The sequence below is a fragment of the Pogoniulus pusillus genome, chromosome 3 (assembly GCF_015220805.1).
Source record: "Pogoniulus pusillus isolate bPogPus1 chromosome 3, bPogPus1.pri, whole genome shotgun sequence".
NCBI classification, from domain to species: Eukaryota; Metazoa; Chordata; class Aves; order Piciformes; family Lybiidae; genus Pogoniulus; species Pogoniulus pusillus.
In genome coordinates, this window is record NC_087266.1 from 4,781,990 (window position 1) to 4,795,901 (window position 13,912).

The following is a 13,912-nucleotide window of genomic DNA, read 5'->3' on the forward strand; positions in this document are numbered from 1 at the left end:
TGTCTAGAATGAGTTTTAACTACGATCACTGTTGGCAAAGAGGCTTCAATTTTGTGCACCAAATAATCCGAGGAGTACCAAGCCTCAGAGCTCCGTCATTTATGCTCTTGATGCCCGAAGCAAACCTAGGATAACATTTCCTGCGCCCTTGCGCATTCCGCACAAGTCAGTCCTGTTTTGTCCCACAAAGGCCGGCAGGGCTGCGCCAGCTCTGCTTTTCCCGCCCGCGGCGCCGGCCCAGCGCCGGGACCCAGCCTGCGGGCCCCGCCCGGCCGTGTGCCCACGGGAGCTGGGCCTCCCGGCCGTGTGCTCCAGGGGAGCTGCGCCACGGCAGTTACATCCCCTCTGCGCCCCCAGGCCGTGCGCTCCACGGGAGCTGCGCCACGGAAGTTACATCCCCTCTGCGCCTCCCGGCCGTGTGCTCCACGGGAGCTGCGCCACGGAAGTTACATCCCCTCTGCGCCCCCAGGCCGTGCGCTCCACGGGAGCTGCGCCACGGAAGTTACATCCCCTCTGCGCCCCCAGGCCGTGCGCTCCACGGGAGCTGCGCCACGGCAGTGACATCCCCTCTACGCCTCCCGGCCGTGTGCTCCACGGCAGTGACATCCCCTCTGCGCCCCCAGGCCGTGTGCTCCCCAGGAGCTGCGCCACGGCAGTGACATCCCCTCTGCGCCCCCAGGCCGTGCGCTCCACGGGAGCTGCGCCACGGCAGTGACATCCCCTCTGCGCCTCCCGGGAGCTGCGCCACGGCAGTGACATCCCCTCTGCGCCTCCCGGGAGCTGCGCCACGGCAGTGACATCCCCTCTGCGCCTCCCGGGAGCTGCGCCACGGCAGTGACATCCCCTCTGCGCCTCCCGGGAGCTGCGCCACGGAAGTGACATCCCCTCCGCGCCTCCCGGCCGCGCTCCGGAAGGGACGTACCGGCGCCGGCGCTGACTTCCGGCTAGGCGGTGCTCATGGAGGCTCCGGAACAGTGAGGCGTCTGAGGGGCTCCGGTGGCCGCCGCCATGTTCGGCTGCCTGGTGGCGGGCAGGCTGGTGAGCGCTGCCCGGGCCGCGGGCGGGGCCCTCAACCCGCTCGGGGCCCGGGGTGGAGCTGCCGCAGGGCCGCCCGGCGGGGATCGTTGCTCGCCTAGCCGGGCTCTGCCCGGGGCTGGCCCCAGGCGGGGGGACCTCGCCGTCCTCGTCACGTCTGCCCGACGCCTCGGCTGGCTGCTGCCTGTCATCCCCAGAGGCAGCTGCATTGTAGAGCCTCGTTCCTGGGAGGCAGTGGCCATCCCCCGAGCTCAGGCTCCTCAGAGAAAAGCTGCGAGCTTAAAAGAAGCTTTTTAAGCCTAGATTGTGCGTTGGCTGCAAGGATGCGGCGTCTCGGGTAAAGAGGAGGGTATCTTTTCCTCTGGCGTTTAGCCGTCCTTCTAATTGCCTGTCTCAAGGTCTATTGTATTTCCTATGTGAACAGGTGTCCATGATCCTGGGGTTGTGCCAGCCAGGTGGTCAACAGCCACTGCTAATAGACTTGGCAACCTCTTCTGCACCCTATTTTCCTCCTACGCACATGGGGAGCGAAGGTATCCTGATCCTGTAGTCCCGGGTGGGATATATGTTCAGTGCAGGTAGAACAAGACTGTTGTGCGGTTTTAGTCATCTTTTTTTGCAGTTGTTTTTTTCTGCTGTGTTTTACTTTTATCTGGCTATTTGCTGTTCAGGTTAGTGCGTTCCTCACTTTTTGTTGTGTTCCACTTTAGGTGTATTTCTGTGAAAGGAAATTTCACAGTGACTGTCAAAAATGAAAAACAGTAGTGCTAATAAGAATTCTGTTCTCTTTAGGTACAAGCAGCTCCTCAACAAGTGGCTGAAGACAAATTTGTATTTGATTTGCCCGACTATGAAAACATCAATCATGTAGTGGTCTTCATGCTGGGAACTATTCCATTTCCAGATGGAATGGGAGGATCTGTCTATTTTTGTTACCCAGACCAGAGCGGGATGGCAGTGTGGCAGCTGCTGGGCTTTGTCACTAATGAGAAACCAAGTGCCATCTTCAAAATTTCTGGTCTGAAATCTGGTAAGAATGGTGACATACAGCAGGCAGTGACACAGACGTATTCCTGCAGGCATAAGGAGACAAATGTTGAAAGGTGGTTTCAACAGAGAGTCAGATAACTGCATGTTTTCAGGTTGTCCTGAGCAGGTGTTGTACTAGAAGCAGTCTTGTCACCTTCATGGACATCTGTCTGTATGTCCATGTTCCAAGCAAAATTTTTCACTCCTCTCGTACGTGCTGTTGGTCTGGAAATTCCCTTAAGCAGGCTTGGCAGTGCCTCTGCACAGAGAACTTGAGGGTGAATGGCCCAGTAACTTCCATAGTATGGGTTTTAGGTATTTGTTTAGACGTGCATGCAGCGTTTTCTTTCATCTTCCACTCTTAAGCGGTTGTTTGCTTTGTAGCAGAGAGAGCTTCTGTAACGCAGTGATTTCGGACAGCTGGCTGCTTCCTGCTCAGGCGCCTTTGCGCAAGTGCCCAGAAGAGGGAGTCACCATTCCAAAGCAGCTTCTCAAACCTTACAGTATTTTTTTTAAACAAATCTGAGTCTCAGAATCAGTCGGAGAATCCTGGCTCATTTGGCAGCTAGAAACTGATGGTGCTATCTGAAGCAGGAGTGGGTGTGTTTACCTAAGTATCTGGCAGTTCTGCCATGCATGTTATACAAAGCAAGCATCCCAATGACACACTTTTTCTTAAGGAATGGATGCATCAGTTTATGCTGTTAAAGTAATATGCAGCTTCTGTAGGCTTCAGTCTTAAGCTGAATCTGTCTTGGTAAGCGTTGAGGTTGCTGTGCTAAAATGTGGTAATTCATAACATGACACACTTTTGAGTCGGTCCTGAATGGCAGTGTGATGTCAGTTAAGGGCACCCAAGGTACACAGCAAAATGAATGCTGATTGTATATATTCCTCAAAAACTTGGTCTTTCTTCAGAAAACAGCTACAGGAAAGGTTTGGGTTTTTTGGGGGGGAGGGAGCATGTTTTTGTATGTTCCAGAGTTGTTGTTAGTGCATCTGTGTAGTGTATTGCTGGCTGTATACTTTCCATGCTTGAAACAATTCATGTACTACTTATGCTTTGTAGGAAAACATATTTTGAGGTACTTTTCTGCGTGACTAACCATAATTTCCAAGTAAGAGACTTTTCTGTTGTTCTTCTGGATAACTTTACTATCCTTTAAAGCTGTACTTTGAGGCCAGAAATATAAGTGCATGTGTGGTTTGTAGGTCTGTTTGTTGTTTTGACCCCTTGATGTAGTGACTGAAGTCTTGCATCTGCTGATACTCATTTAAACTCTAGGAACCAAAAGCCTGAAGTATCTAGTAATATTAACATGCTTCTTTTTGAGGATTAACTGTGATGTAAGATAGTGACTTAGCTTTGCAATAAGCATTGTATCTGAATTATTTTTGGTCTTCTCAAATGCAATCTTCACGTTTCCTGAAAACAGACTATTAAATTAACTTATAAAAAACCCTTAATCCACTTAGAAAATTGATAGTTGTATGTCATGCTGAAAGATGAATAATGGGGGGGGGGGGGTTTTGGTAATTTTCCCACTTCCCAGTGAGGTAACAGTGTGCATTTTTTCAGCCTCTTCCCAATTCTGGATTTTTGATTACAGGTGAGATGTTTAGTAGCCTGTAAACAAGGCAAAATAGTCTCTGGCATTGACAGAGCTGATTGGCCTCTTTACTGTATCAGGAACAGTCTGGCCAGTAGGACAAGGGAGGTTATTCTTCCCTAGCACTCCACACTGGTCAGATAATACCTTGATTACTGTGTCCAGTTCTGGGCTCCTCAATTCAAGAGAGATGTTGAGCTACTGGAACGTGTCCAGAGAAGGGCGATGAAGCTGGTGAGAGGCCTGGAACACAGCCCTGTGAGGAGAGGCTGAGGGTGTTTAGCCTGAAGGAGGCTCAGGGTGACCTCATTGCTGTCTACAACTACCTGAAGGGAGGCTGTAGCCAGGTGGGGGTTGGTCTCTTCTGCCAGGCAACCAGCAACAGAACAAGGGGACACAGTCTCAAGTTGTGCTGGGGGAGGTCTAGGCTGGATGTTAGGAGGACGTTGTTGGCAGAGAGAGTGATTGGCATTGGAATGGGCTGCCCAAGGAGGTGGTGGAGTCACTGTCCCTGGAGGTGTTGAAGAAAAGCCTGGCTGAGGCACTTAGTGCCATGGTCTAGTTGACTGGATAGGGCTGGGTGCTAGGTTGGACTGGATGAGCTTGGAAGGTCTCTTCCAACCTGGTTGATTCTGTGAAAGTAGTAATGTACCTTTGTGAAAGAGGCTGAGTTGATCTGGAATTATGCAATTTCTGCACTTGTATAATAAAGGTTCAACTGTAATTAAGTGTTGTAATAAGAGCCCTCGGTGCCTGTTGGAGCTGCAGTAGTTGTACTAACTGTATTCATTAATATCATTGGCATTTCTAATGTAATTGCTGTGAAGCAATTATGGTCAGTTCTCACGATGTGACTGAAGAGTTCAAATTATTTGCTTGTGCTTCTCATACCCTTGCAGAGCCTGATTGCTCTTGGAAGGCAAGACATAGGTTCTGCTGGGTTTTGCCACAGCTTTTTGTTTAGGTTGGCTTGGAAAATGTTGTAGATAGAATGTTTTGCTGGCCATCTGTTTCAAAGTGTGAAGTTGTGCTGCAGGGAAGCACTGTGGGCTTAGAGAATCAAGCTTTCTGAGAGGGCCGTTGCTGTCAGTTGTCACTGTTACAGACTTGTCTGTACTTCCAGATCTGGAGAAGAAGAATGTTTGATGACACTTGTGTGATAGATTCTTTCTAATGGCTACAAAACTTTACCTTTATCAGGCAAGCATTTATCTACTGAGATCACACAGCAAGGGCAGTTTTCAAAAATACTCCTTAGTAGCACTTCAGGAGAATAAATTGCTTCTTGGCCTTGCGTTAGGTAGCAGTTGTAATAGTGAGCACTTTACTTGTAACTGTATCACTTTAATGCAGTGTGATCTATAGTGAGGGCTGACACTTGGCTTCAGTTGAAGTTGCTGGGTTTGTGAATGTGCTTTCCTTGTGGGTTGGATGTTGGCTTCTTTGTGGTCATGCTTTGTGTCTCTGCAGAATAATGGTCAGGTTTGTGAGATCTTCAGTCTTGAGTTTGAGTTCAGTTTCTCAAGTTTGTCTTGCTGAGTGAATTTGTAACAGTGGAGCTAATTCAGATGGTGCTTTAGATTTGGTAACCTTTCTCACAACTCAAGGCAGTGTTGACCAGTCTGTAGGACAGCTCTTGATTAGCTTTTGCCTCCTCTTGCTAGTAAGAGGCCAGAGAGTGTTAGTGAAACATCACTTCTGTGCTAAGAGGGTACATGTTTATTGTGTTCACCCAGACTTATTAGGTGGAGTATTAGCTTGTGTCTGCTAATAGCATTTGAGTCCGCCCAGACCTCTTTGCTATATTTTCCTTTACAGATGCTGACAGGAGCATATGATTTAAGTGACTCTAGGTGTCATTGTTTGCAGAGACCCTAGCTTAAGCTGAGAATCGAAGTACTGTTTAATACTCAGGACAGAGGTGATAGCAGAGGGCTGGGATGATAGAAATTGGGAGTGTTCTTTGTTTGTTTGTTTTTGTGGTTGCAAAGTTACAGGCCTTTCAGTTCCATGGCTATATTTTGACCTTTGCTGCTGTTGGTGTTTTTGAGCAGTTCAGGTGAGACTTGGAGCTGCCCAGCCCTCTGCAGGGATAGCTTTGAGTCAGTGATGTTAAAGTGTACTCTCTATTTTCCAGAGCACAAACAGGTTCACAAAAATGCATGAATCAAAGAACTGTGCTTCCTGTTTGTCTGCACTTGTTACAATGTGACTTAAAGTCTTCCTTTCTTTAGAGAGGGTCCCGCTGTCTTCTACTCATAGGTCGTAATTCCTGATGAATTCGTTTGCTTCATAGGGAGCTTTAAAGCTGCTTTTCCCTTTTTTTTTTTTTTTTAGAGAATCTTTTAATGTAGCTGTTCACTGTTTCATCTGTTGAGCCTGTGCTTGGACTGCTGCTTTTACTGTATTTCTGAGCTAGGGTGCTCACTGCTGAGCGTTGAAGAGTATCTCCTGTAGAAGAAACATGATGATTTAAGTAAAAGTCTTTACACGTGTATCAACTCTAACACATCCTATTTATCATGCTTTCAGGGAAAGGAAGTCAAAATCCCTTTGGTGCCATGAACCTCCCTCAGACACCCACAGTAGCCCAGATTGGAATCTCAGTGGAACTGCTGGAGAACCTGGCCCAGCAGACTCCTGTTGCCAGTGCTGCTGTGTCATCAGTGGATTCATTCACTGAGGTAGCTTGAACATTCTGTGGTTCAAAGTGCTCTGTGCTACATAAGTCTTAACCTTATGAAGAACTAATTGGGAGAAAAAAATGTCTGCTATGGAGGCCTATAGGATTGTAAGCAACCTCCTTGTCAAGTCCTTTCTCTGGATGCTTTCATATTTTGAAATTACTTTTTCTTATGCTGGGAAACTCTCTCCTGCAAAGGACTGGGTTTCATATGCTTAATGGAATCAGGTCAGTAGACTGGCATTGATGTCACCATAATGTAATACATAATAGGAGCATCTATGATAAATGCATGAAAGAATGTATCTGTAACTCTAGCTCGTGGACTTGCAGGGACGGTCAAAAATTACTTAGAAGTCAAGACAGATACAGACATGGATACAGATATCTGTATATTCCACTGACCACTGAGAAAGACTTCTCATGTTGTTCTGCAGAACTACAGAGTCATGCCTTCTCCCAGAGAAAAAAGCTTTGGGTTTTTTTATCCAGTTCTTTCTCTGTGGACATGGATGTGGGCAGCAGCAATGGCTACAAACTAGAACACAGCAGGTTCCACCTCAATATAAGGAGAATCTTCTTCATGATGAGGATGATTTAGCACTGGAAAAGGCTGCCCAGAGAGGCTGTGGAGTTCCCTTCTCTGGAGATTTTCAAAGCCCAGTTGGATGCCTTCCTGTGCCCTGATCTTGCATTGACATGGGGGTTGGACTTGCTCTCCAGAGGTCCTTGAAACCCCTAACATTCTGTGATACTATGATATTTTGCCCCAGACTGTTTTCTTGTATGGAAATAGTTTATTGTCCCACCAAAATTATGCCTACCTAATACAAAGAAAAAAACACAGAAACAAGCATAGAAGAAGGAAAAAAAAGGCCAACAACCAACAGACACAAAAAAGACTCCACCAAACAAGCCTAAAAAGAATAGGGGAAGGAAATTAATGCCACAGAGTTATATATATGTAGACTGACTGGGAATGTCCTACAGCCTCATTAAGTGTGTACTTGCTATTTACTGGCTTCTCTTTCACTTTTTTCCCTTCCTTACTGATACAGTTTGGGAGTTTCCTATGACTTTCTCCTGCTTTTCCCAGCAAGAACTTGTGGTAGAGAATGTCAGGATAGCAGCCCTTCTGTGGTGAAAGCTAAAGTTAATTAGTTCCTCTGTTGCTACAGTAAATTCCCTGTTGCTAAAGTCTTAGTTTTAACAAGGCAGACTGCAGATTTGCTGTGAGCTGGAATAGCAGGTTTGACTTGGTCTGCGGTTCTGAGGAGGACAGGTCTTGCCACTGCACCACTACTTTGTCACAGAAAGCAAATGCTTTTCTTAAAGCTCTGTATTCAATTGAATGAAATTGGGCAGGGGGAGGGTGAGTGAAGGTTGTGGAAATGATTTCTGAATATATCTGAAGGCAAGATTCGAGACTGAGTACTTTGATTTTAAAATGGATATCCATGAACCTACTATATCTGCTTTCCTATTGTGTTTTAAATCACAGTGCTAATTTTACTGCATACAGGAGTTGTGTGTCTGTCAACCTTTTGCACAGAAATTTAGATTGAAAAGAGAAGTTACTTGAAATGTCTTTTTTTTTCTTTTTAGTTCACTCAGAAGATGTTGGATAACTTCTATAACTTTGCTTCATCATTTGCTGTTACTCAGGCACAGATGACCCCAAATCCTTCTGAAGCTTTCATTCCTGCAAATGTAGTTCTGAAATGGTAATGGCATGGCAATGATCTCTGCTAACAAGTGTTCTTTTGTTAGGCATTAAGCCACCTGATTTCCAAGTGTTCAAACTACCATCATGCTTTTCATCGAGGTGATGCAAAAAAGCTTTTAGTGTTTGGGTTTGTTTCTCAAGTCTAGAGAATTTCTAGCCACCACTTTTGTTTGTCATCATCTTTTATATCAGGTTTTTATTAGAAAAATGCTAAAAAGCCTATGAGGTTTTTCCTTTCACAAGCGACATAAGTGAATTTGTATTATGTCAGTGCAAATGCTTTGGATGAATGTGAAGACACTACTACTTGTCAGTTTGTGCCTGTTTGTGGAACTTGTTCTCTTCCCAGGCATAGTTCCAGTACAGTTACATTGCTTAAGGAATGAGAGAGGTGCAGAAATCCTGTTCCTGGATTACCTTGTTCTGTCACCAGGACTCCTGAGCACAAACAGAAGCATGTTTCTGAGAGTTGTTTCCCAGGGACTGGCTTAAGAAGTAACTATATGGATAGCCTGTGTAGTCTTGAGAAGTTGTGAGCTGTCGGGCAGTCCTACAGTTTATCAGTTTAGCCCTCTCTAGCCTCTACAGCACTAACCCAAACCCTTCTTTAAACCAGTATTCTGGACTCATGAATATGCAAGAAGTTAACTTCAGCCGTGCATTTTCTTTGGGTGTGTTTAACACGATGCAGAAAATCTACAGGAAAGCTGGAAAAGGGACTTTTCATAAGGGTTTCTAGTGATAGGACAAGAGAGAGAATGGTTTTAATCTGAAGATTAGGTTCAGACTGGATTTTAGGAATAAGTTCTTCAGCAGAAGGGTGGTGAGACTTTGGAGTGGGCTGCCGAAGATGGTTGTGGATGCCTCCTCCTCCCTGGGGTTCTTTGGGGCCAGGTTGAACAAGGCTTTGAACAGCCAAGTCTAGTTGAGAAGTGTCCAGGCTCATGGTGGGGAGGCTGAAGTAGATGATCTCTAAGGTCCCTTCCAACTTAACATATTCTATAATTCTTGATCAAGGTAACTGCTCACTCCATGACCACATATAGGTACAGTCTCTAAAGAAAGGAACCAGAGGGAAGACAGACCAGAGCAGCAGGGTCGGGGCTGGCCACTGCCTGGATGATGCTGAATTTGCTTTTGGCACCTGTTCAAAGCAGTGTAATGAAGTGAGGGATAATTCTAATAAACTGAACACTTTGTGTATAGAAATCTGTTAATGTGATTGCAGCCACAGAAAAAAATCTTTTGGCTCTGTTCCATATGTTTCTGAGTCATGATAATGAGTTTGATTATAGCTTGTAATAGGTAGAGTATCTTGTGTCTGTGCAACTGTCTGGCAGCCAAGGAAATTCAAGAGTTTGGCTAAGAAATTAATTGATAAATAAGCCTTTCTCTAATTTGAGTGGATTTAAAACCTTTTAGAGTCTTCTTGCGTTTCAGTTGGGTAGGAAGTACGGCAGGAAGGAAAAACTTCTTTTATTTTCTATGCGTCATTGCCAGTATCTTTTGGTACTTTACAGTCTGGATTTGTGGGAATTGACAGGAGGCTTTAGACTTTCATAGCTCAGCTCTTTTTTTTTCATTTAGGAAGGACCAGACTTGTTTACTTCCCCATTTTTTCACTGTAGGCCAATAATGTATTCTAATCTTCAGTCTGGTGTGCTTGTTTGTATTACATGTGTGAATTGAATGAGACTGCTTTAGGTTGGAAAGGACCTTTAAATGTTTTCTAGTCCAATGCTCCTGCAGTCATCACCTCTACATCTCTAAGTAGATCAGGTTGCTCAGAGTCCTCACCAGCCTAACTTAGAGTATTTCCAGGAATGGGGCTTCTACCACCTCTTGGCAACCTGTACCAGTGTTTCTCCACTTTCATTTTAAGGAAAAATTCTTCCTTGTACCTAAACTCAATCTCTCCTCTTTTCGTTTAAAACCATCACCTCCTTGTCCTGTTGCAACACACCCTGCTATAAGAAGATTGCTCCCATCAATTACTTTTCTTCATTAGATTTGTATTAAAGCATTATTTTCTTAAAATAGATGTGGAAATTAGCCCACATTATATTCTCACTCTCAACAAATAATTCTAACTTCTCTCAAGGCTTCTGTTAGAACTGCAGGGCAATTCAGCATGCAGCCTTAAGCATGGGATTGTCTAGTCTCCTCTTCTGACTACAGGTTACACATAGTCTGCTAGGAAGTGATCCTGAGTTGGAGGCTGTGGTCTCTGCACAAGCCTCCTTGGTGTCTGTCAAGCTTGCTTCCTCATGTGAGAGCTCCACTGCCCTGTGAACTGAGAAATGCTAAGCTGGCTCTGTGCTTCCCAAATAGAGCCCCACTGAAGAGGCTACTACAGGGACAGCTGAACTAGATTCAGAAGCAGTGGTGTTACCTTGTGTATCCCTAACTGGTATGAGGTTTGCATAACTTGGGTTTTGCTGGGATTTCTTCTGTGAGATGGGCAGCCTTATTTAAACTTCTGCCTGCATGAACTTTCATTTCTTAGCCCCAAAAGTGTTATGCACAAAATAGTCACTTCTGATTCACTTACAGTTTTACTAAGCTTGAATGAGCATCCTCTAGGATACTGCTTTAATGAAGTACTTAGCATTGGTGAAATACAGAAGTCTCACTGTTAATATTCCTGATGTGGAATTAAAAAGGAGGATTTGGGATTTTCTTCTTTACTGGCATGGAGTAGATAAAATTTATCACATTCTCTGCATAGACTAAATTATTTATGTCCCTTTTAAAGCCATTTCATTTACAACAGTTTTTGGGGTTTGTTTGGTTGTTTGTTTTTTTTATTCCAGGTATGAGAACTTCCAGAGACGTTTGACACAGAACCCTCTGTTCTGGAAAACATAAGCTTGAATTGTGCCATTTGAAGTGCAATCAAAAGAGTGTGACCTGAAAGATGCAGCAGGTGTCTCCAATAAAGAATTTCAGGGGGAGGGGAAAAAATATGAAACAACACAAACGATTAGTCTGACTAGACAAACTTGTAACTTTTGTATTACTCTTGAAAATTATTTAAAATTAAAACCTGTGAAAACTACTTGCCTATGCATTTGCTTTGTAATTCAAATACTTGGCTGCAAAAAGACATCAGTGTTCCTTGTGTATCTGAGAAATACTCTTTAGCAGGTGCATTTAAAGGAGAAGTTACAAGATCAAAACCAGCAGCACTGTTTCACACTTGTGTGATGTTCTGGCATGTTGCAAACAAAGTAAATGTAATTTTTCCCTCTTCACCTCATTTTGAAGGGGTAGTCAGGCAGCTGCTTTCTTTCAAATGCAATGTACAAGTATGCCAAAAATTAAAAAATGAAAGTGTACAGAAAAAAATGGAGTCCAGTTCTGGAAGTGTTGATCTTTTGAATATAACTAGAGTGGAAGTACTACCCAACATATCACAATTGTCAGAAACCGAGGACAATGTCTTCTTGCTAAAGGGTGTTTGCATGACTTTTATGTCAAATCCTTGTTCATGTTCCTTTTTCCACTCCTTAGAGTGTCAGAATAGTTGGGCTGGGGCTACTGGTAGATAGTAGGCTGAACATGAGCCAGCAGTGTGCCCAGGTGGCCAATGGCATCCTGACCTGGATTAGGAAGAGTAGGGCCAGTAGGACAAGGGAGGTTATTCTTCCCTAGTAATCAACACTGGTCAGGCCACACCTTGAGTACTGTATCCAGTTCTGGGCAGCTCAGTTCAAGAAAGATGTTGAGGTAGTGGAATGTGTCCACAGAAGGGTGACAAAGCTGGTAAGTGGCCTGGAGCACAGCCCTGTGAGGAGATGCTAAGGGAGCTGAAGTTGTTTAGCCTGGAGAAGAGGAGGCTCAGGGGTGACCTCACTGCTGTCTACAATTACCTGAAGGGAGGCTGTAGCCAGGTGGGGTTGGTCTCTTCTGCCAGGCAACCAGCAACAGAACAAGGGGACATAGTCTCAAGTTGTGCTGGGGGAGCTATAGGCTGGATGTTAGGAGAAGGTTCTTCACAGAGTGATTGCCATTGGAATGGGCTCACTCTATGAAGAAATCTCTTATTTTGCCACTCTGCCTTGCAATTTTCTGCAGTCCTGCTTATCTGACATGGGTTTGGTGAAGTCATAAATCTCTTGTGGGCCTCACTGGGGCCCCTCATGTTAACTAGAGGCCATCACTCTGCTACTCTGTCTTCTCTCCTGTAGTTATCGTAAACTGCTTCTGTTTTGGCCTGATCAAAAAAGCATTTTGGTTACTCCATGCTAATGGTGTGATTGTTGTTTGGGTTTCAAGAAGCCAGACTAGCTCACGTGGGTGGGATGGCTAAGTCTTTCCAGCATAAGTTTTGTGACTGCTCTTGCCCCAGCTCCAGTCTTTAAGCCTATGCATTAATATATATATATATTTGTATATGTTATATGTGGTTATATAAGATGCCCTTTGACAGGATAAGAGGAAATAGCCTCAAGTTATGCCAAATGAGGTTTAGATTGAATATTAGGAAAAACTTCAGTACAAGGGTTGCCAAGCACCAGAACAGGCTGCCCAAGGAAGTGGTGGACTCCACATGCTTGAGAGGTATTTAAAGACATGTAGATGTGATGCTTAGAGATGTGATTTAATGGTGGGCTTGGCAGTGCTGGGTTAACAGTTGAACTTGATCTTAAAGCTCTTTTCCAACCTAAACAATTCTATGGTTCTTCAAGCATTTTGAGTAATTCAGCAGTGTGTATGATGCAGTTCTCCCAGTGCCACAGCCACAGTGGGTTCTGCTGGTGTCTGAGCTTAGTGAATGTGGTGGACCCTTGAGACCACCACTCTCAGTTGTTGTGCTCTTTTCAACATGTTGCAGCTGAGCTTGCAGAACAGAAACTTGCAGAAAGAAGACTCCATCTCTCTTTGTATTGTATCTGAGAGGTGCCTGTCACAACTGCTACGGAAGTAAGACCTCACTAATTTCTGTGGGTTGCATGCTTGCACTGCCAAACTCTTCTCAAGCATAAAAGCTTTTTCTGTCTCATCTGTGGTACTAGCTATGTGAAGTCTGATGCTTGAGGAAAAAGGCATATAGTTTATCCAGGGAAATTTAACATAACACTCCAGGGTCTTGAAGCAGCAAGGGGTTTTTGTCACTCCTTATTCTGCCTGATTAATTGGGGATTTATTTTCAGGCCGCTAATTAGCTTTTCCTGTGGATTCAGCATCTTCCCAAGAAAAGCTCAGAAACAGGCAGAGGAAGGGAGCAGAGCCAAAAAGAAGAGAGGAACAGGCTAATGGATACTCCTGCAGCTACAGCATCTACTGTGCTGGAGTTATGATTGCAAGACAGGACTCCAGACTCACAAGTACAGGCTGTGAAGGGGCTGTACAGACCTGCTGGAGGCAGTGAGTGTGCTGCACGGAGAACAGTTAGTTCTTGCCCGTCTGCACCAGGGCGTCCCCTGTAGCTGGTCGATCTACCATGTGATGAGCCTTATCTGCGCCTCAGCAGTTCTTGTATTCTCTACCTCATTCAGCTTTTGTTCCATATGGGTTTGTCCTGAGATATCAAAACAGGCTTTACTGTGATGAGAGGTATAATAAAGAGCTCCTGGTCTGCCTACTAAAACAGAGAAGTATTTCGCTACTGAGGAATGAAATAAACTTCTTACTGCATTTACCTGTTTCAGGATGAATAGTGGTTTAGTGCATTTTCTCTGCATATTTCAGATGGGATTACACTCTCTACAATGTTCTTCTGATTGAACAGCCATGTACATTATCTCCCAACAATAATTTAAGCATCAAGACAGTGTTTTCAATTGGGAGGGCAGGATTATATAGAAGTAGTTCTGGCATAAGCCT

At 44.8% G+C, this 13,912-nt stretch overlaps 1 protein-coding gene across 4 annotated transcripts; it reads left to right on the top strand.

The window, feature by feature from the left end:
* The first annotated feature begins 870 nt into the window (after window positions 1-870).
* On the top strand, window positions 871-11,141 carry HIKESHI (heat shock protein nuclear import factor hikeshi). Of its 4 annotated transcripts, none has more exons than XM_064169001.1 (6): window positions 940-1,038; window positions 1,460-1,568; window positions 1,828-2,065; window positions 6,207-6,358; window positions 7,963-8,081; window positions 10,897-11,141. In XM_064169001.1, the coding sequence occupies exons 3-6, from the start codon at window positions 1,915-1,917 to the stop codon at window positions 10,949-10,951; spliced, it is 477 nt and encodes a 158-aa protein (XP_064025071.1). In that variant the 5' UTR covers window positions 940-1,038; window positions 1,460-1,568; window positions 1,828-1,914; the 3' UTR covers window positions 10,952-11,141. The 4 variants fall into 4 exon arrangements, with proteins under 4 accessions (XP_064025062.1, XP_064025071.1, XP_064025080.1 ...); XM_064169010.1 differs by lacking the exon at window positions 940-1,038 and adding an exon at window positions 1,269-1,372; XM_064168992.1 differs by lacking the exon at window positions 1,460-1,568 and having other exon boundaries at window positions 871-1,038.
* Window positions 11,142-13,912: the final 2,771 nt, after the last annotated feature.